We start from the raw sequence: 23,038 nt of genomic DNA, 5'->3' as shown, positions 1-23,038 counted from the left end.
CCCACTGAGCATCTTCTACTTGTGTTTATGGCAGTCCACTTACCACTTTGAAGGTGCATTACTGGAGCTCACTTTCTGAAGTGTGAGAGTGAAATGGCCAATTCAGATTTTCCCACTTATGCCTGTTTTGACTCTAAAATTTCATACTTATCTGCCTGACCTCACAGCCTTTATAGGTCCAGGGGCAGTTCTGGCACAGAGATGAACAGGTGGCTGCACCTCTTGGGGTTCCACCCACAAAGAACACGGAGCATACTCACAATTAAAGAGATAGTACACCAATACATTATCATAAATAACATAAAGACATGAAAATAATAACCTTAAAATAATCAAAAACAATAATAAACATAAAATACACATAACTTTATCTCAACACAGGACATAACTCTAATCCTAAGTGTTGGACTCCAGATATTTCCCCCAGACAAACCTCTCAAAAAAAAACAAAAAACCACAAGCACAAACGTTCATTTTTAAGCAGTGGTGATGAGGTGAGAAGACTTTGGCCCGGAAAGGGTGGCAGGACAGCAGCAAGCAGGACACCCCCTGCAAGGACAGCTAAACAGCAGCAGGCAGGACACCTCCCAGTGAGTACAACATAACAGCAGCAGGCAGAACTTCGCCTGTCAAGGACAACTGGAAGGCAGCAGGGTAGCAGTGATGACCTCTTGGCAACACACTGGGGGTGAAGCAGCCAACAGCTCAGAAGCACCTCCTTCTAGAAATGTATCAGGCCAAACACAGGAAGCAACAACAGTAGGGCCAAGCAGAGCAACAGAAATATAATCTTCAGAAAGACAGGGTGGGTGACAGAAAATTAAACTTGAGAGCCCAGGCAGCAAGGCCATTGTAGGCCTGATTGTTTCAGGAACAGCCAGATATGGCAATACTGAAAGCAGATATTCCACAGAAACAGCAAACATGGTTGGAGTGGGAAACAAAAGAAATTGGAGCAGCAATGGATGTTGATGTTTGAATGAAACCAGTAAAGGCAGAAAATGGTGGTGGAAGTTCACATGAAAAAACTATAGATGTAGGAGAAAGTAGATATTTCATCACAGCAGCAAAAACAAATGCAGGAGGTTCAATGGCAATTTTAGCATGCTTTTAGCAGCAACATAAGCTGGGAAAGATGACTGAATTAAGGTGGTGGTGAAATCAGGAAACTTAGTTGATTGAACATACTGGTCTTGCCTCATTTATGTTAATATATGAAAATAATATTAGATAAATGCTTAAACATACCTTCAGAATTTACTGGGCGCCAAGAATAAAACATCCCACAGTGATATTATCCATTAAACAGTAGCAAGTAACAAAAGACTAATGACAGCAAATTCACCAGCTGCCGAACTAGTAGGAGGAGGAAGAGGAGGAGGTTAGGAGCACGTGTAAGCCATCAGCAAGCCAATGCAGAAAATATTTCTCCATTCTCAAAAGCAAAATCCTGTATGTTTTGTTTACTAATTTTCACATTTAATAAAAGCTGTTCTATTATAAAGAAAGGGTTTGTGACTTGTATGCTGTATGAGATTACACAGACTACAATCAAGAGTTGGGGCACCACCCAGTGACAGTGTATAATTGAAAAGCAGAAAAACAAGCAATACTTGCAAAAAATGTCTCTACAGATGGGAGTTCCACAGACAGAACTGAACTCAAAATGGCTCAACTTCCGGTCTTAGAGGCTGGTCCAGGCAGATTGGCTTCGGAAGTGACATCTACAGAGGGAGGAAGAGAGTAAGCATTAGAATACAGTGCCAACCCCTGGAGTGGCAGGTAGTTACAACCACCAGAGCCCTTAAGATGTCCCCTATGTGCACGCATGTGACAATGTGTAAATAATCTATCCTAATCTAGTTAGCTAACAAGATTGGGCTACAATGTATTAAAATATTTTTATATCAGTTTGCAGTGTGCATTCCTGCATACCATCTGCATGATTATGCAATACAAGGAGGATATTCACAAATAACTTGCAGCTTTTGTTATCAAAAATAGGTTAACATATTTGACTTAATACACAGTCATGCTAGTGAAAATAACTCAGTGATATTAAAATTTAATGAGCCTACTGCACATACATCTCTGATAGGAAACACCATTGTAAACATGTAAATGCAGTGTTCTGTGCTCTGATGAATTCATTTTAAAATACAATAACCCGAGAAAGTGCTTATCCCAAAATTCAATATTGTAAGTAAAAAACTTTTAGAAAATCAAGTTACCATTTTAATAATTACAATATTACCTATAAACTTTTGTTTTGTACTCCATTGACTGCTGAATCTCTACTTGTAGTATGATGTTTTGGGAGTTGTCATTGTACATGATGATTATTATACTGAAATGTAATCAAAAGATCTGATTCTAATCCAGTGAAGCTAAGCCAACGTCTTCACAGAGCACTGCAATCTAATAGCACCCCTGGATTGGCCTTTGCATTTAGCTGAAACTATGAAACTTGTTAATAAGGTTCGAAAAATTAACAGAGAGAGTACAGGCTGGGGTAGGGCAAGTGTACAGCTGTCAGGTGGCTCATCAATCCCAAATCTCTCTCTGACCTCTAACCAATTGTACGTGAACTTTGAGATGAGTGGACGAAGCAATGACAGGTGGTTTTTACAACATTTTGTGTGTTGGCTATTGCTGGATGATGCTTTCATCAAGCATTTACTGGAGTGGAAGATGTAGACGTTATGGGAGCCTATTTCCTCAGTAAGCTAATTTATATGACAAAAATCCCCCTTCTTTTAAAGATATCCCAAAACAGTCGCAGTAGTGACTTTATCAAAAAAATTGTTAAACCTGCAATGTCCCATCAACACTTTTGATCCAATACCACGCCAAGTCACGGTCACGTGATCGGGGAGCTGAGGCTTCAGACGTCATCAGACATCATCGTACTACGCATGCGCATTTCATCACACATTTGTCTTTTCCGGCTTTTTGGATATGGCTGCAAGGTTACTGCTGAGCTCTGCTGCCCGCGTTGCGGCATGCCGGGTTGCCTCAGCTCGGGGCCAAGTCTTCACCCGCGGCATGGCAGCTGGAGGTAAGAAGGCTAGAGTAAGGGAGCGGACTTTGGTATTTGCAGAGAGGAAAGGGGGACCGGCGGATTGGAGAGGGCGAGTTGCGGCCTGGGCAAGGACATTAGAGCGGGCCGAGACGGGGTGAACCGAAATTAAACCGTATATTTTTTTAAATTTCAATTTTTCGTGAATAACATCCTGTTTCGGGTAGAAGACTTGAGTAAGGGGCTTTTGATCAATATGTCAATATCTGCCTAAGAAATGTACATAAATACAAGCCGAGGTTAATATTCACGGAGGTCAAAATCATTGTCAGAATGCACTTTGCAGCTCCAGTTCTTATAACGTGTTGGTAATCCCGATTCTTTTTGTAAAAGAAAGATCACATTAAATATCGTGTTGGGTAAAAGAACCATTACGCGTGAATTGTGCTGTGCGTTTTGAATGAGAAATATTTTAGTATATTCCAGGGACATTTACTTCGGCCTTTGCGGGCATTCTAGTGTAGTTGTTATACACTGATGAGGTAGGAAACGTTGATATTGTGGAATTATTCATTTGATCACATTTGATCATGTTTCAATGATAAGTGCTGTCATCAGACACAAAAAATGTGACTTGTGCACTGAACATTACTAATGCATATTATTTCCACTGTTTTTGAATATGTGTTAAATACAACTTAAGAGATTCACAAGTACAACCAAGATGTCATCTTGTAAAATCTACGTTGTTAAGGTAACTGTTCCTGGAGCTTATGCATGGCTTAGTGGGGGGTTTTGAAATGTATGTTTTAAAACTGGAATATTTACTGTATAGTTCAAATACGAATATTAGATACATTTGAATGTGCATGTGACTGTCCTGAATTAAAGCAAACATTATACTAAAAGGAAAACTCCTCCCAAAAATCATATATATTTTTTTTATTTTGTTACTTACTCAGTGTAGTTTATAGTGGTGGCTGAGAAAAAAATTTTAGATCTCATGTTTTCATGGTCAAAGTACATTATAAAGATTCTGGTTGAACAGGAACCAGTGATTACCGATGCTGGACAATATTAAACGATGTGAAAAACATCCAGGTTAGGAAGAAAAATGCTAATGTAACTTGTGTCACATAACCCACATGTCCTGTCGTATACTCAAATTGTGCAAAATGCATGCATTTTCTGCTATAATTTTATTAATACTTCTCAAACTCGGGGTTCAAGATTAATAGAAAAGACTTCTCCTCATAGAACTGTCCATCTGAATTGATCATCTGCCCCCGTCATTTGCAAGAATCCAGTCTTCATGTTTAATATTTGAAAGCATCTTTTTGTTTGTCTTGTATGGTGAGTTTTCAGGAAGTATAGTTTTTTTTAGCAAAATAACTTGCATATATGCACCTTTAAGCATACAAATGAATAACGGACATGTGGATTATGGATCACGAGTTTCGTTAGAATGTGTTTTTTTTTTTCTCTCTCTCTTTTTTTCCCCTATGAATGTTTTTTGCATTGTTTGCCATTGTCCAGTGTTGGTTACCATTAGGTCCTGTTAAATCAGAATCTTTGTCTTGTTTTTCTCTGTGAAAATGTGAGATTAAAAATTGTTTTTTTTGGCCACCACTTCAAACTACATTGGGGGAGTAACATAAAAATGATCATTTTTGTGTGGAGTATTCCTTGAATTGTGCTTTTCAATTAATTGCCTACATTTGTATAATTAACAGGAATCCCAACAGATGAAGAACAGGCTACAGGTATGGAGAAGAAAATCTTGATAGCCTCCAAAGATGGAAAAGTAAGTTGACAATGGCCTGAATGTAGAGGGGTAAATCAGAGATGTTTGCACCAATTTCTGTCGGTGTTCAGTGCGTAGATCTTGTAATAATGAGCTAAAGACTGCTTTCCTGTTTACACCTCACCTTTTTTGGTGGAAGTTGCAATAGTAACTTGCTAGGTGAGAGAGATCTTAATTCTTTTGCTTCTCATTTTAGGATCCTTACAGCATGTTTAAGCCCAAGCATTATGCAGGGACCAAAGAAGACCCACACATTGTTCCATCAGTAACAGATAAAAGGATTGTTGGCTGTATCTGTAAGTTTTTATTTTAATAAATTTACAGTATAGTCATTTTTTTTTATATGATCAAGTATCATCTGTTTGTGACACCGATTTAAGAGTGGATCCCAGCCATAATATATATACTGCCAACTGTAATGGAAATCTCTTGTCAAGCACATATAAATATGTAGTAATAAACTCACATTTTTAGTCATTGTGCTATGATGTGCCTAACATGCAAGCAGGTGAATTTTGGCAGTTTCTCTAAATGAAAGTCCTACACTTCTAAGGGTAAATGTGCTCTTTCTCATTTGTTAATTGCCATTTTCTGGCCATTATTGCTGGAGTTTATAACTTTGTAGGGTGTATTAACACAATCTTTACCAGCTCTGCTTTAAGAGAGACTGAAGGTTTTTAAGTATTCTGCAGCACAGCTTAATTTACTTTAATTGCCGTAGAACATCTGTAGGTTGTAACCTGTTAGTTGTTCCCTGAAGAAGGCCCATTTGTAATATTCTGAAATTTCCTTTTTCAGTTTTTGCTAACCTAAAGTTTAAATATACACTTTAGGCAGTTTACTGCTTACCTTTTCACCATTTTAGGTTATATTCATTGCATTTCAACTGATTACATTTGAAGGAAAGCTGGAAAAAAATGAGGTGTTGTAAATCTTTTGACTGAAAGTGTATATGTTCAAAATCAAAGTGAGCAGGTCTGTTTAATGCAGCACTTCCCGATTCATTTTACCCTCGCACCCCCTTTGACGGACGATGCCAATTTCGCACTTCGTTGGTTTGAGAAGAAGTATGAAAAAATATGAGGTTAACGCAGAAAAACAGATCACCAATTGAAGCTTTATGAATAATGGATACTTTATTCGCCATCAGTAATTGTTTTGGTAAAGCCATACTCAGTGTAATCCTCCTTCCATTTTCTAATTTTTTCTCGACTAGCCATGATTAAACGAATGGTAAAAAAGTAAGAGCGAAGCGACGGTGACTTATTGAGACAGGCAGGCGAGAGCACAATAGCACGTGGGCTCGATTTAGTGTGTGTCAAGTCGATCTAAAATGCAAGGTCAGATTCGAAAAAAAAATATCTTTTCAAGTTCTATTTAGTCGACAGAAATATCTTTGGTAGGAATGTAAGTTGAATTTAGTCTTTAAATTTCTATGGTGAAGAAAAATGTATAAAATGATGACTAAATTTAACTTACATTCCTACCAAAGATATTTCTGTCGACTAAATAAAACTTACTTATATTTAAAATTTAAATAGAACTTGAACAGATTCGATAGTTCATAATACCCGCGCAGCACTAAGTGCACGTAAGAGCGGAAGTCATCCGTTTTAACAAGCGGCGTATTGCACTGATACAAAATAGCCTTCCCATTTAATTATTTAGGAATGGATAGATAAATTAAGATTTTGTACAAATAATGTTTTTCATTTTTCTTCCTCGATGGATTCTAGCACCCCCAGCAACAGTTAATCGTGAAGCGCTGGTTTAACACTAGAATTACCAGAGCCTACGAAAAAACTCGTAAATCCGTCCCACCTTAAATCGATTCGATGCTCAAAAATGTGTGTAATGCCACGAAAAGTGCCTGCTGACACTTTAGTATGCAAGCAATGGTATGTGCATTCTTGCTCCGATGTAGAAGGGAGCTGAGTTTACCTCTGTTACAGCGCATCTATGTGAAAGCAGCAGTATCAGATGCGGGGGTGGGCTGTGTTTGGATTCGTGAACGCAGCTGAGATAGTAAAACTAACTAAAAACAAAAAACAAAGCTAACCTTTACAATTATCATAAATTACACCGGCTGTTACAGACTGAAATCAAATGTATGTTTTTATTCTAAAATAGTAAGACTAAGAGCAGTTTACTTCTCAAAACAGAGCGGTGCAGGTTCGAACTCGCAACCTTTTGATTCCCATGCAGCAGCTGATTCTATTGCACAACGGAGACAGTCATGATAAACGGGTGTCAATGTCGCATGTTAAGGCGGCTTTTTGTTTCTGCAGTTATATTTTTGAATAAAAGCGCAATTGTTGTGTTAGATTTGTACCTTTTGTGATAGTATTTCTTGGATACTTCAGGTTTCATACATTCTATAGTTTATGCCTACATTTTGTCATCTACTAATAGAATATAAAAAACGTTTCTGTATTAACAATGTGTTTACACAGATTACTGTAGAAACGGAACAGACATGAAATGCGTGTGTTCCAAACAACGATCTATTATTTCCACTCTAAAACTCCACTTCACTCCCAGAAAATCAATCAAGGCATGAGCTGGAAGAAGTTTGTGCACGTTCTAAGTCGGTGGGGGGATGGAATAGCCGGCTGCTCCAAGCTTCTCTTTTATCAGCACATTTAGATGACAAAAGACGCTGGTGGAGAGTTGTGAACGATTTTAAGAAGCAATTTAAGGTGGGATGGATTTACGAGTTTTTCCGTAGGCTCTGGTAATTCTAGTGTTAATAGAAGGTAATTTTTCTTGGAAATGGAAGGCTGTTTAGGTGTAGAGATGCAAACAAATACTGCAGACCCCAAACAATGAGCAACAAGTTTAAATGTTAGGAGGTTTTCTTATATTTATTTTTGTATATTATTGCTGAATATTGGAGTTCCACTTTATACATACGTTTATTTTTAGGCATACTTATTTTGTTTAGCTTTTCAAATAATGCTAGAATAATACCCAGAAATGTATTAGCAGTCTTCAGTGGAGGTTTACCATATTTCTTCAGTTGCAAATGATTAAATATTAAGGCTGAATTTCCAACATCATAAAGATATGATTCTGTTTAGTCTGAACTTGAACCTCAACCAAGACTGTACACATTTTCATATAAGATACTGTAAAAGATAATGATTTAATTTAGTGATGGTGCTGTACAATATGTTTGTTTATTTTAACTTTGGCATCATAAACATATAGAACATTTTTTGCAGATAAGTAAACCGCAGTAAGAATGATTTTTTTTTTTTAATATAAGCTATGAGTTAACAGAATGCGTTCAACTAATGGCTGATAAACCCCATGCAGTTTCTTGACCCTTTTGACTATTTGGATTTGTGGTGGCTATTTTACTGTGCTAACCAGTATTTAAGAATTATTGTGGGTTTGGAAGCTTACGATGTAATTGATAGCATGATTCTAATGTGTAAGGTATATTGGCATGCAGACTGGTCACTCACAAAACTTGTCAGTGTCAAGTATTTCAAAGTTCTGAAGGTTCATGTTTCTGAAAAACTAAGGGATAATAGTATAACTAATCTTAGGAGAAGCATCAGTTAAGCGTGATTGAGTTAACCTGCATCTCACTTTTAGCATTTCCTTTAAATAATTCAACAGCACTTTCAATTATTTGTATACAAGTTTAGCTTCTGTAGATGAATACTGATTTCAAAGAGAATTTTAAGTGTTACAGCAGACAGAGCACAACACAGACTACACTGAGGATGATACAGCAAGGTAAACAAAATATCAATTGTATCCATAATCCACATTAATATGAAGTTAAATGGAGTAGCCAGAGATTGTTTTTTTTTTATGTAATAGCATCTGGGTAAAAATACATTTGATAATGCTTCCTAGAGCACTGTGGCTTTGTGCTGAATGTGCTCAGCTGGTTAAACAGTTATTTTGCACAAAATATAAGGCATTGTTCATGATAGACCATGGGATACCCGACATCCTGTTTTCTGCTTCTGCTTTCAGAGAATCCATGTTAATTCCCTGAACAGAAACGACTTTCCTGATTACCTTATGAAGTTTATTGGCATCCCTGTTCTCAGGTCATTGTATAAAAAGTAAAATTGGCAGTCACAGACCGAACATCTGTAAAAATGTTTCTCGTAAGCAAAAGAACTAGACCCTCCGTAAGTTGACCATTAAAAAATATTGCTCAAGTATGTACAACCCTGGGTAGCATTATGATGCAGTGGTTAATGATCATTTCTCATGGATACACAGACCAGGATATGAATGCCTCTTCTGGTTTTTGGCTACACGGAGTGTGCATAATACCTCCATACATTGTGGTTTCCCCCAGGTATTTCAGTTTTCCCACATAAGCCAAATGATTGGTGGCTCTAAATTGTCCCTGGTTTGAGGATGAATGTGTTTGTCCGTCCTGTTTTGAACTGCTGCCTTATCCAGGGTTCTTCCTGGCCCTATAACCAGTGCTGCCAGGATAGGCTATAGAATCCATTGAGCTTGAACTGGATTAAGTGCTTTTGAGAATTTATCTATGTACATTTGCAGCACAATTTAGATTTCTGTCCAGATGTTTGCCCAGGTATATGTTTACCTTAACCACCAGAACATTTTATTTGTGTTTAGATGCAGATAACTTAGCCTGCACAACTCATTTATCTACCAGGCCTCTCTTGTCCATTTCCTTTTGTCCTTCACCTGTACACACCATGACTACAGAATCACCTATCTGTATTGTATTTAAATTCTGATCTTTGTAGGGTGACCTGAGGGCCCATTTTGCATTCATTGAACATAGATTTTCTTCTGTCGGCTGTCTTAAAGACACAAAAGAAGGGAAAAAATGATTTATACATGGCTACCAGACCTACCAAGATGGGAATAGGTCTTGTGTAGTTCTGTCAAGGCTGAGAATCGGACCGAGTATCATCATCGGTTGGTGCATGTCTTGAGCAATATCAGCATCTTTAGTTTTGCTAGTTTGGAATCTTCACAGCTGTCTTTTCACTCAATCAGTAGTTTCTGACAGTCTGGGGTGAGTGGGCATCCCTGTCCCTATTCCTATCCCAGAGACTGTATGTGAGGATAAGGAGTACGGCATCACTTGGACAGCATTTTGGTTTGGGTGGATGAAAGGTAAGCAGTAATAAGGAGAAGACATTTACGTTAAACTCAGAGTTGGCAATGATGACTTTCAGGAAGTGTGGTTTGAAGAGTGATGAAAAGGTATAAAGAAGGTCTTGAGTCTTTAACTATTTGATGGAGAGGAGGGAAATAACCAGGTTCAACTCTTTAGCTCTGTCCTGGTTTTTCCTTTTTGTTGGGGGTTCTCAGTTTATAGGCAGTTATTTTACTCATGTAAGTCTGTACATCTCTGTCACAGCTTGTCCTCCATCTTTTTCTTATGAGTACTTTTACTGCTCTGCTCCTGCATCTCTTTCTATACAAACGTCAAACCCCTATATCTCCTATTCTGTGGGGTTTCTTTTATTTTCAGTAAAACCTTTAAAAATAGATCCAAGTGTTATTTGTTTGAAAAGCTGTGACACTGGTTATAATAATTTCCGAAACAGGTATTATCAGTCTGTTGTTCAGTGTTCTCCTCGTGTCACTCGGCACGTTTTTGGTCTGCTGCCTAATCAGGCTGACACTCTGAATTTGTGATGAATGCCTCCCCTAATTAGCTGGCACACATCCTTGAGTATCTTAGAGCTTTGAGACCTTCAGGACCTGCAGTCTTGTTAACGTGGAGTCTTCTCAACTTTCTCTTTACTTTCCAGGTTGGGTCACTTGCCACATATTCCTACCCTTGAAGATTTGTTTGATATATTATCTGCATATTAAAAGGTGTTGCATTTATACTTGCTGCCAGGCACATAGCTGGCATCATTCAAATCAAACTATATGGCCTGCTGAAAATATTAATCATCAAGTTTTATATGAATAGATTTATCAATTCACTGCTTGTGCACAATCTTAACAGGCTGAAGTGCAAAAGGCAACGCTTACCCTCAGTTACTGGATATTTTTTTTTCTCCCCCAGTCATTTGTACAAACGACCGATGTAATGGAAACCAAACATTTTCAGATTGGTAGTTTTGTATGATTCTGGGTGTTACTTTCTTGTGTTTTTGTTTTTAGCTTTGACATACAGTACATATATACACAGAATTTCTCATCTCAATCTTTTGATTTTTCATTTTGCAGGTGAGGAGGACAATACAGCCATAATATGGTTCTGGCTACACCAAGGAGACCCTCAGCGCTGTCCCTCCTGTGGTGCACATTACAAACTCGTCCCACATTCCTTACCCCATTAGTTTTGAACTTCTTGTGAAGGGAACACACTTTTTCTTCAAAGCTATTAAATTACTCCAGAAGGATTTAATTTTAAATAAAAGTAAAATTGTTCATGGATGTGGGACGAAAAATACTTCTGCAATTCCATTTAGCTGTTTACTGCACTCTTAAGTACTGTATGATGTGCTGTCTCTGATCGAAATAAACTGATGGCATTTTAATACTCTTAAACATGCTGTTTTTGGTATTTTTTTTTTTTTTATCCTGGAACTGAGTAAAGACAAGAAGAGGAAGTTAGTAAACAGCTAAAAGAAAATGGTAGACCCTGCAAGGAGAGAACATGAATGAAAAAGTGCAAGCATAACAATTATTACAGAGGTGAATCATAAGCAGCAGTCTTATTATCACACATCAAACCAATTCATTTTCAGATAAAAAAACTTCCTGGATTTGAATTCCGAACCCAAGTGTTTAAACAAATAGAGAGAAACAGGTGACATGAGTGAAGGGCTGAGTTATAAAAGTAAAGACTGTTGCTTTAAATTGAGATCTTTACTAAAATACAAGGGGAAGTTGGGGGTGAATTTCACACAAATGGAAAGGTGTTTTTTGCACATAAAGAACCATAAACACATGGAATAAGTTAGTAAGTAGTGTTGTAGAGAGGAGGACTCTGGGGACTTTTAAAACGCGACTTGTACTGGAGAAATTAGGAGGACACAACTGGCAAGCTTTGTTGGGCTGAATGGTCTGTTCTTGTCGGTCACAAGTCATGAGCTCTGCTTGTGAATTCTGTTGACTGCTTCAAATGTGTTCCACTCTGCTTACTGCCGAGGGTTGAACAGTTGAGGCAGGCAACATCTTTATTTGGGTTGAGCTTTCCTGCATTATAATTCTTAACGTCTGTGTGTGTTATTGCACTTCAGATATTTGAAGTAACTGATGCTTAGGTCAAGGGTTTCTCTCTATTATAAAGAAAAAAAGCTCTTGGAAGGAGACGAGACGCGATTGTCTCAGAGTCACTTTCACGTCCTGCTAGTAGTCTTTGTGCAAAGCAATATAACCACACCGGGGGCCGGAAGCCCCACAAGACGAGCTTATGCAAAGAGATTTGGAAAAGTCCTGTGTGGTTATGTCAAGACACATTTCATGTGGAGAGAACAAAACGATATTTACTCACGGTCAGTTACGTGTTGCAATGTCATGATATAATTCCAGACACGGAATCAAAATTCAATACGATATTGAAGAAAAGGGGGGGAAAAGCAAAAAGAGATCAAATATATGGACAAGGGAGATATTACAGAAGTGCGCCGTGTGAAATGCAGATCACGCGGAACAACAATGGCAACAGCAGCTGATTGAGCAAAGAGGAGGTAAAAAAAAACTTTACCATTGTTTCACCGTTTAAGAGGGGGTGTCGGAAGAGCGATCACAAACTCCTTTGGATACATTCAGCCCCCCTCTTCACAACGCGAGCAGCAGAGACATGAAGTGGTTGGCGCGTAACGCAGTCTTTTTAAAGGATGTAAGTGGTTACATTGGACAAAGCCAAAGAAGATTCTAAGATACTGAAATGTTAGTTGAGGGGTGTGCACCTCCTTAAGGATAAGGGCTGCAGCTAATGATTATTTTGGTAGTCGACTAATCAATTATTTTTAACGATTAATCACGATTATTTCATGCCTGACTATTTTGATGCCTGCGACCTGTGGTTGCATATCCTGTTCTGGGCTCCAGTGCATGTCTTACCTCATCTGCTCACCTGTGAATGTCACCCTGATGTCTCTGCATTAACATGATTAAAATTAATAATAAATTAAAATAACCAGTGAAACATGAATTTGAAAATAATCAGATGGTTTATATTAGTGTGACCATCACAATAAAAAAGAAATACATTAAACAATACAAACTAAAGTGCACATAGTCTTTAAACAAAAAAGTGCATTTAACGTAACCAAAAGTGGCCACTGGTGTGTCTTAAAGTTTATAAAAGATTCAGTTCATATATTCCTGATTGCAGTGCAGGAACGTGAGCATTTCGACATGCTGTGGTGTGAGGCTGGCTCTCTTCCTTGAGACAGTTTCCCAGCTGCTGAGAAGAGACGCTCAGAGGGAGTAGAGGTAGCAGGAATACGCAAGAATGATTTTGCAGACAGAGAATGATGCTTTAATCATCACACTCTGAAGGAAGAGTGTTGTAGTTTATCACAGCATGTACTATATTATTCCAAAATAAAAAATAACGAACTAAAGTATGTAACAAGCGAATTACTGATGTACTCCAGAACACAAGTTACCCAACGTTAGTTAGAGATGGATTACTATTCATATGAACTCAAATGTTATACGAAAAAAGAAGAGAAAACACTAGGACGGCTCAGCTACTCCTATTCACTCATTTACTATAGCATCAAATACGTTAGCAAACATAACTGAAATTATATTCACTTAACCCTTAAAACGCCGCAACTTGCTAGAGTCGGCTTCCAGTGCAATTTGGAAGCATGCCGAAGCCGAGTATATTCGGCGACATACATTCTTTGAACCCCGCAAAGGGCTATATTTGCTTCATTGAGCAATTTGGCAGCACGCCGGAGCTGATCAGTCAGTGCCGTACATTCGTTGAGCGGCCAACTCTTGAGCACAGCCAGCCCCGGCAGAACTGCAGAAGCACCATCTCTGGACCGCACTAGATGAGCCTGCAGTCATCAGCATTTACCTCTGTGTGTTCGCGTGCAGGCCAGCCAGTTCAAGTGCAGTTGGCTCGGTGATTTACTAAGTTTCATCAATGACTTCAGTTGCACCTTAAACATATAATAATAGATTGTTGCAGTAGTTTTTTTTAGTTTTAACGGTTCATTTGCAGTTTGTAAAATGATCAGTGGTGCACTAACTGTGACGCTCTTTGCATGGGAAAAAAAAAATACGTGTTCCATTAAAATTTCACATTTTCTTTGTGAATTGTGACGTTTACTTAAAAAGTGCAGCTAAAAAGTATGTGGCGTCCAGGGGTGCATTAACCCCCAAGTATATGTCGGTTTAAGGGTTAACTATCATTGTCGAAACCTTGATATACACATTATAGTACAGACAACAACGTTAACACGTGACACTAACTTTACTCACTAAAACAGATGCAGGATGCTTGCGTTTCAGATGTTCATTCAACTTTTTTTATTTTTCGGTGAAGTGCTTCCACACTTTAGAAAGTTTCTGTCTCAATTTTTTTTCCATCTCCTTTGCCCTCCTCTGTCCGACTCGCCATTGCAACCACGTTTATTTTCCTTTACATTCTTCTTCTCCTGAGACGTTCTTCTTTGTTGGTAGGACTGTGTGCAGTCTTGATAAACAATAACAGACGATACTGCCCCCAGACGTTCATGTAGTGCATTGCAGTTACAAAAACCAATGTGGTTCTTTGTGACTGTCTATTGAAGTTCCTGCTTATGACGCGTCGACAATAAAAAATCCGTGTCGACGATTTTTTGTAGTCGACGTTGTCGATTACGCCGACTAATCGTTGCTGCCCAATTAGATAGATAGATACTTTATTAATCCCAAGGGGAAATTCACATACTCCAGCAGCAGCATACTGATAAAAAACAATATTACATTAAAGAGTGAAAGCAATGAAGGTATAACAGACAATAACTTTGTATAATGTTTATAATGGAATTGAAGAGTCGCATAGTGTGGGGGAGGAACGATCTCCTCAGTCTGTCACTGAAGCTGCTCCTCTGTCTGGAGATGATCCTGTTCAGTGGATGCAGTGGATTTTCCATTATTGACAGGAGCCTGCTCAGCGCCCATCACTCTGCCACGGATGTCAAACTGTCCAGCTCAGTGCCTACAATAGAGCCTGCCTTCCTCACCAGTTTGTCCAGGCGTGAGGCATCCCTCTTCTTTATGCTGCCTCCCCAGCACACCAACGTGTAGACGAGGGCGTTCACCACAACCGTCTGATAGAACATCTGCAGCATCTTATTGCAGGTGTTGAATGACGCCAGTCTTCTAAGGAAGTATAGTTGGCTCTGTCCTCTCTTGCACAGAGGATCAGTATTGGCAGTCCAGTCCAATTTATCATCCAGCTGCACTCCCAGGTATTTATAGGTCTGCACCCTCTGCACACAGTCACCTCTGATGATCACGGGGTCCATGAGGGGCCTGGGTCTCCTAAAATCCACCACCAGCTCCTTGGTCTTGCTGGTGTTCAGGTGTAACTGGTTTGAGTTGCACCATTTAACAAAGTCCTTGATTAGGTTCCTATACTACTCCTCCTGCACACTCCTGATGCAGCCCACGATAGCAGAGTCATCAGCAAACTTTTGCACGTGGCAGGACTCCGAGTCGTACTTGAAGTCCGATGTACATAGGCTGAACAGGACCGGAGAAAGTCCAGTCCCCTGCGGCACTCCTGTGTTGCTGACCACAATGTCAGACCTGCAATTTCCAAGACGCACATACTGAGGTCTGTCTGTAAGATAGTCCACAATCCATGCCACCAGGTATGAATCTATTCCCATCTCTGTCAGCTTGTCCCTAAGGAGCAGAGGTTGGACGGTGCTGAAGGTGCTATTAAGGATTAGAATACTCTAAAATGATCAGGTTGTGAACTCGGCAAGATGTTAGTGACTCCATTGTGTTACTCCAATTTACAGCAGCCATGTATCACAACTCCTGCATCTAAAAAACAGGTGTTAAGCTGCTTGGCAATTCTAAATAAATGTGGATTAAATAACGGCACATTTGTGAACGCACACACACACACACACACACACACACCTGAACAGCAGTGATGTCTAGACAGCCTGGTTCACTTCTGTATGGCGCTCTTCAGCAGGCGCACACTCAGTGCACTATCACCCGTACATGGGCATTTGAGACATGACGTCACTTCATGGCTCGTCATTTAGAGACATCCATTACACCCACTCAGTAAAGTTTCTTCATACAGTTAGGTTCTTAAATATTTGGACAGAGACAACTTTATTTTCTAATTTTGGTTCTGTACATTACCACAATGTATTTTAAATGAAATAACTCGGATGCAGTTGAAGTGCAGACTTTCAGCTTTAATTCAGTGGGTTGAACAAAAGATTGCATAAAAATGTGAGGAAACTAAAACATTTTTTTAACACAATCTCTTTATTTCAGGGGCTCAAAAGTAATTGGACAAATTAAATAACTGGAAATAAAATATTCATTTCTAATACTTGGTTGAAAACCCTTTGCTGGCAATGACAGCCTGAAGTCTTGAACTCATGGACATCACCAGATGCTGGGTTTTCTCCTTTTTAATGCTCTGCCAGGCCTTTACTGCAGCGGCTTTCAGTTGCTATTTGTTTCTGGGCCTTTCTGTCTGAAGTTTAGTCTTCAACAAGTGAAATGTATGCTCAGTTGGGTTAAGATCAGGTGACTGACTTGGCCATTCAAGAATTTTCCACTTCTTTGCTTGAATAAACTCCTGGGTTGCTTCGGCTGTATGTTTTGGGTCATTGTCCATCTGTATCATGAAACGCCCAATCAATTTGACTGCATTTAGCTGGATTTGAGCAGACAGTATGTCTCTGAACACCTCAGAATTCATTCGGCTGCTTCTGTCCTGTGTCACATCATCAATAAACACTAGTGTCCCAGTGCCACTGGCAGCCATGCACGCCCAGGCCATCACACTGCCTCCACCGTGTTTTACAGATGATGTGGTATGCTTTGGATAATGAGCTGTTCCACGCCTTCTCCATACTTTTTTCTTGCCATCATTCAGGTAGAGGTTGATCTTGGTTTCATCTGTCCAAAGAATGTTTTTCCAGAACTGTGCTGGCTTTTTTAGATGTTCTTTAGCAAAGTCCAATCTAGCCTTTCTATTCTTGAGGCTTATGAGTGGCTTGCACCTTGCAGTGCACCCTCTGTATTTACTTTCATGCAGTCTTCTCTTTATGGTAGACTTGGATATCGATATGCCTACCAAGCCCTGGAGAGTGTTGTTCACTTGGTTGGCTGTTGTGAAGGGTTTTCTCTTCACCATGGAAATGATTCTGCGGTCATCCACCACTGTTGTCTTCCGTGGATGTCCATGTCTTTTTGTGTTGCTGAGTTCACCAGTGCTTGCTTTCTTTCTCAGGATGTACCAAACTGTAGATTTTGCCACTCGTAATATTGTAGCAATTTCTCGGATGGGTTTTTTCTGTTTTCGCAGCTTAAGGATGGCTTCTTTCACCTGCGTGGAGAGCTCCTTTGACCGCATGTTGTCTTCACAGCAAAATCTTCCACATGCAAGCACCACACCTGAAATCAACTCCAGACCTTTTATCTGCTTAATTGATAACGACATAACGACGGACTTGAACACACCTGCCCATGAAATAGCCTTTGAGTCAATTGTCCAATTACTTTTGAGCCCCTGAAATGAAGGGATTGTGTTAAAAAATACTTTAGTTGCCTCACATTTTTATGTAATCTTTTTGTTCACTCCACTGAATTAAAGTTGAAAGTCTGCACTTCAACTGCATCTGAGTTGTTTCATTTAAAATTCATTGTGGTAATGTACAGAACCAAAATTAGAAAAAATGTCTCTGTTCAAATATTTATGGACCTAACTGTAGTTTGGTAATTGACATTTTCTTGTGTTGTCACCAGCATTGGGCCCACTGAGGTGTCTGATTAAAGCAAAAACAGCTTCTCCTTTCACTTTTCAAAAGTTTTTTTTTTTTACAAAAAACATAATCATGCAATACTAATACATTTCCTCCATGACTTCAACTGTTCAAGTCATTCTTTCAGACAATATCTCATATTATCTTTAAAGAAAACAATTACAAACCCAAAGTTACAAAACAAAAGCAGCACATGTAGGCGACAAAGCAATCAGTCGGTTAGTGTGAAGTGAAATCTCGGGCAGAAGAGGAAGGCCTTTGGAGATGTGATGATGCTGGCATTGCACCTGACTGGAGATCAGAAGTGGGCACCATTTAATCTGCGTGTCCAGGGCCGTGGTGGTCCTCTATTGTGACATTTTCTAGTTATTCCTTGCCCTTTTTTTTTAAATTCCTTTGATTACTACATTGCAATAAAAATGGAGTATTTTCCAGATCAATGTGAAGGCCACTCAGTCCACCAACTGTTTGAGTAGCCAAGCATTTCCAAGACTGCGTCTCGTGTGGTGTGCCATCAGAGTCTCAGTGCTTGTTTGAAATTTCTGTGATTTCAATGGCCAAGTCAGCTGACTCACGGTACCTGTTAAATGTTTGTGGTTTCTAAACAATACCCGTTCTTCATTTGACAGTGAAGCCGTGATCTCAGAATCTTTTTGACTTTAGTCTTTCTGTTCTATTGACTGCCTCCATTGTTTTTTTTGGTCCGTCCATTGTATGCTTCTGTTCACTCAAAATAGGGTTGTATGGTCCACAGTCTATCCTGACAACATCAAACAAAAAGCAGTAACTAACGTCGGAGAAGGCGCCAGTTTGTCTGGGGCACAAACACACACTCCTTAAGTCAATTTACAGATGCATGACTTTGGAATATAAAAAGAAAACCCACAGATGCAAAGGGAGAACTTGCAAACTCCATGTGGGTGGCAACCAAGCCTGGATTCAAACCTTGTGCTTTTGACCTTTGTAAATCATCTGGCAAAAGTATAAAATGGAATTGCTGGTTTGTGGCAGGTGGAATGTGTTGGCAGCCTGATTTATGGGTTTGCTCTTTATTATGTTTAGTTGACACTTTCCTCAAATATAAATTACTAATCATGGGCACAATTACAAATGTGACAGGCCCTTTTCAAGATTTCCCACTTCAAGCACTACTGTTCTGCAAGTAAGCATTTTACTATACGACTTGCTGAGTTACCCAGCTTGGCCTGGCAAATTTCCTCAGTTGTACTGTTGGTTATTCAGATGTATCAAAAGTATACTGTGTAACTAACTAACTACTTCTCCGTACACAATGCTTCTAGTTTTTTTTTAAACAAAAGGGCAGTGTGATGTAGTGGTTAAGGCTTAGGATTTTTAAACCCTAAGGCTGTAGCTCCAAATCCTCACTACTGGCATTGTGTGACCCTGAGCAAGTCACTTGACCTGTCTGTGTTCTCATTGGAAAACCAAAAAGAAATGTAACCGATCGTACCTAACAAACGTTCCCAGTTGTTATGGTGTATAAAATCTGTACATTTTGGTTTCCATTATATTTTGTTCAAGACAAGACAACAGATGAAATTAACAAATTAAAGCAGGTTTTCTTCCCTTACACCTTACTTTTATAACACTTGTTCATAGCTTCGTGCTAATTTGGTTTTATAGCCTGGGAAAGGATGCTGAGCTGATACCTCAGGCTATTGATTACTTTATGGATGGACATCTGGAACAACAATTTGCTTTATAGCCTGGGACAGGAAGAACTACTGATACCTCAGAGCACATCAAAGGTTTTGTTGTATGGGAAAATGGACATTGAATTAATTCATCAATCATTTGGACAGCCAGCCAATCAGGTGCATGTGTTGTGAAACCAAGGCTTGACATTTCATAATAAATATGCCTTGGTTTGGAAAGAAGAAGAGAGAAGCAAAGGGAGAAGAAGAGAGAAGAAGAGGAACGGACGAAGATGGCCCTGGTCGTCAGAAAGGCATCATGAACATCGATTGCTAAATCAAACGCCTCCCTGGGACATTCATCCTTGTCATCTGTAACTTTTTCGTAAGCTTTTTCTAAAGACTATATATATTCAAACATTCCTATCACTACCTATTTTCTAGTATTCTTTGTTCTTGTGGTATTATTATTATTCTTGTAATAAATACCATGCTGCTTTTAACTTTCAATGCTTTGTTTTAATGTCTAGAGTGACTGAAGTAATAAGTTAGATTTCTTTGAGCACCTGGTCACAGCCGGATTTTTTCCATTATTTCTGTGCTGCAAGGTTTATATGGCTGATAGTGAAGAGCGCTATACTCAATAGAAGGAACAAATACGAGAAAGAAGGTATTCTTGGCTGATGAATGGCTTATAGTCAAGAGTGCTGAGTCTTTGTATGTTTAAATGTATTCTTGTAGACCAAAAGTAATATTTAGGTCTGAGATATCACTAAAACATTGTATTGTTGTTCGTGCCGAAAATAAGTAAGTCTCTTGAAGTGCTGAATGACAGGCTGTTATTCCTATAGCACTTGTGTGGTTTAAAGTGCTAAGGGTTAATCAGCGTGTGTGTGTCATTCATGGAGCACTGTTGTGGTTAGGGTCTGTGTGTGTGTTTATCTATTTGTGTGTGAGTTCATCTTAAAGTGCAACAGTAGACCAACCCGATAACGAACTTGACGAGAACACTTACCTTTGAGGAAACAGGTAAAAGGGCAAGTGGAGGGAAATACCACGATAATACACCAGTCAAGTAATGATAGTAGGCCTCAGGCACTGCTTACTCTTGACGATGCTCTACTCAGTCGCTCATGAGTAAAACATTCCTACATCAGATCAATTCCAGCTTTTCCTAGTGACTTGGTTTTTGTTGACGTCCATAGCAGAACACAATTTTACAGGAAAGTGTACTCTTTTGAGTTCAAACAGTAAAACATTTGAGTAAAAATCTGAGTGTATATTATTATTATTAGATGTTTATGAGTTTCATTTGTAGATGTGGTCTCCCTTTAAAGTTTTGGTGTGGCATGACATCCCCTTTTAAAGTATGATGATTTTCAAGGGCAAGGAGGGGGGTCCATAGATGCACATGTATATTACAATGGAGTATCTCTGGGTGAACCTGTTCAGTTTAAACTGCCACCGTCAGTCGTCCTCGTCTCTGGTCCACCTCTGCTTCTGTCTCCCTCGCCTTCTTGCTTCTAGTGACAGTGCATGAGGTTTGTAGCGCACTTTATAATGATTAAGTTTTGAATCTTCCTTGAGCTTCACTGAACTTTGTGTTTTCCACTTCACACCTGACAATACACGTCAGATGTGGTCTTGGTTACATCTTTGGCCAAGGCATTTTGGGGCCAGCTCCAGAAAGGGTCCCAGTTCCCAACATCTTCCATTTCACAATTATTGTGGCCATGTGCTCCTGGAAACACTCAAACCTTTGGAAATGTTTTTATCCCCTTGCCCTGATTTATGCCTCACCACAATTTGATTGTGGGTTTCTACAGAGAGTTCCTTGGATTTCATAGCTTGGTTTTTGTCCTGATGTGCAGTGTGAATTATGGGACTTTATATACATAAGTATGTGTCTTTCTAAATGATATTCAGTCAGTTCAGTTTGCCCCAGGTGGACTCCAGTGAAGATCTAGACACATCTCAAAGAGAATTAAAGCAAACAGGATGCACTTGACCACAATCTGGAGTACCACAGCAAAGGGTCTGGACTCTTCTAGACAGGAGAGACTTTCATGGGTTACTGTGTGTAGAGACTGATTGGAATAAATGGAAAATGTATCCATTAAAAACTAAATCTACAACACAAAGTGTGCAGGTAGTGAAGAGCTCCAAATCATTTCTGACTCCATGGTTTTGACTGTTTTCTCCAAACTAAGTGACGACTAGACAGTTTATGGAGTGGCTGGCACTGCTGCCTCACACCCAGCTCTTTGTTCCTACTATCAGTGTGAAGGCTTCATGTTCTATTCATGTCTGCATTGGCTCTTGTCCAGATACACCTGTTTCCTTCTGACATGCATTTTGGGTTGAATGGCTATCTAAACTGGCCCAGTATGAGTGAGTGTGTGGGGTGTGTGTATACATGTCCTGTGATAAACTGGTGCCCACTTCAGGATTACGTCCTGCTTTGTGCCCAATTTTTTCAGAAAAAGCTCAGACTAAAATTGACCTGGTAGTGCAAAAGCATGTCCAAAATGGAGATGGACAGTTCATTCATTGCCTTTTAATAATATTTTTGATAGACTTTTGTTAAGTTACAATTATTTTTTTTCTCATGTATTGCACTTTATTCCATGTTTTGTTTCAGAAGGAACCAATAATGCTTACAGTGCCCATTTTACGTATAACACGTACTGCCTCTTTTAATGATCCAGAGTTCAGCTTTATTAACGTTACTGGAAGGAAAGACTCAGCAGCCTAGGAGGAGATGGGCTTGAAGCAGAACATGTAGAGCACATTAGACAGCTACTGTATGTCCACTTGTGATGCCAGTAGTTGGCGTGGCATTATAACTCAGTAAGTTTCTTTTAAAAATACTGTATATGCACTGTAGGGATCAGCAAAATAAAGGTTACAACATGACAGACTCAACAACCTGGATTGTGGCACCTTGGTACCTCAATGTGTCGCTACCATCCAAGTGCAGCGTAATGCAAGTGGCAGGTATCAATTGTTCTTGAAATTGTTAACTAAAAATGTACCAACAAATGCAGTATAACAAGGGATCCAGGACTTGCAGTACAAGGTGGTCCAGATCTAATTATGCTGATCAAGATCGTCTGGATGACTCTGATTTATGCAGGGACGATTCCAGTGTGGTGCGCCATGTTGTCAGTTCACACACTTCTCCATGGTCTGGGATTTTTCCAGTGATTTTCTATGTAATAAACTTAATAGGTTATAGCGTAATGAAAATTGCATAATTAGATCTGGACCACCCTATACATGGCACCTTAAATTCTTTAGGATGGTACCAAGTATCACACAGAAACTTTGAGGTATTGCCAATACTGGCCACTAGAAGTCATTCTTGGACAGTCTTTTTTGTTTAGTTTTTTCATACTCTGCTTCATTGCGACTCTGCATTGAATACATAAAAGCTTAAAGAGTATGAAATAATCTGAAATACACTGTCAAATGAAGAAAAAGCTGCCTAAAATGACACCTATGTATAAACTCATTTTTACAGACCTAATTTAAAATATTTAAGACAAATCATAGCAAATACATACAAAACTTAATTTTTTTAATCTTATATGAAAAATATATAACTGGT

The 23,038-nt window shown here is 39.1% G+C and overlaps 1 protein-coding gene across 1 annotated transcript; it reads left to right on the top strand.

Annotated features, from left to right (window-relative positions):
* Window positions 1-2,926: 2,926 nt before the first annotated feature.
* Window positions 2,927-11,342, top strand: LOC120538930 (cytochrome c oxidase subunit 5B, mitochondrial-like). Its single transcript, XM_039768551.1, has 4 exons — window positions 2,927-3,058; window positions 4,753-4,823; window positions 5,020-5,119; window positions 11,022-11,342. Exons 1-4 carry the CDS (start codon window positions 2,959-2,961, stop codon window positions 11,132-11,134), a joined length of 384 nt encoding a protein of 127 aa, XP_039624485.1. The 5' UTR covers window positions 2,927-2,958; the 3' UTR covers window positions 11,135-11,342.
* The last annotated feature ends 11,696 nt before the right edge of the window (window positions 11,343-23,038 follow it).

This window comes from Polypterus senegalus, chromosome 11, assembly GCF_016835505.1.
Source record: "Polypterus senegalus isolate Bchr_013 chromosome 11, ASM1683550v1, whole genome shotgun sequence".
Taxonomy (NCBI): domain Eukaryota; kingdom Metazoa; phylum Chordata; class Cladistia; order Polypteriformes; family Polypteridae; genus Polypterus; species Polypterus senegalus.
The sequence above is the reverse complement of the archived record's forward strand: the minus strand, read 5'-3'. Positions and strand labels throughout refer to the sequence as shown.

Excerpts from the sequence above, each read along its gene's own strand:
- LOC120538930 (XM_039768551.1), top strand. The coding sequence starts at position 2,959 with ATGGCTGCAAGGTTACTGCTGAGCTCTGCTGCCCGCGTTGCGGCATGC. Across the intron at positions 4,824-5,019 it reads TAGCCTCCAAAGATGGAAAA|GATCCTTACAGCATGTTTAA; the intron begins GTAAGTTGACAA and ends TTCTCATTTTAG. Across the intron at positions 5,120-11,021 it reads AAGGATTGTTGGCTGTATCT|GTGAGGAGGACAATACAGCC; the intron begins GTAAGTTTTTAT and ends TTCATTTTGCAG.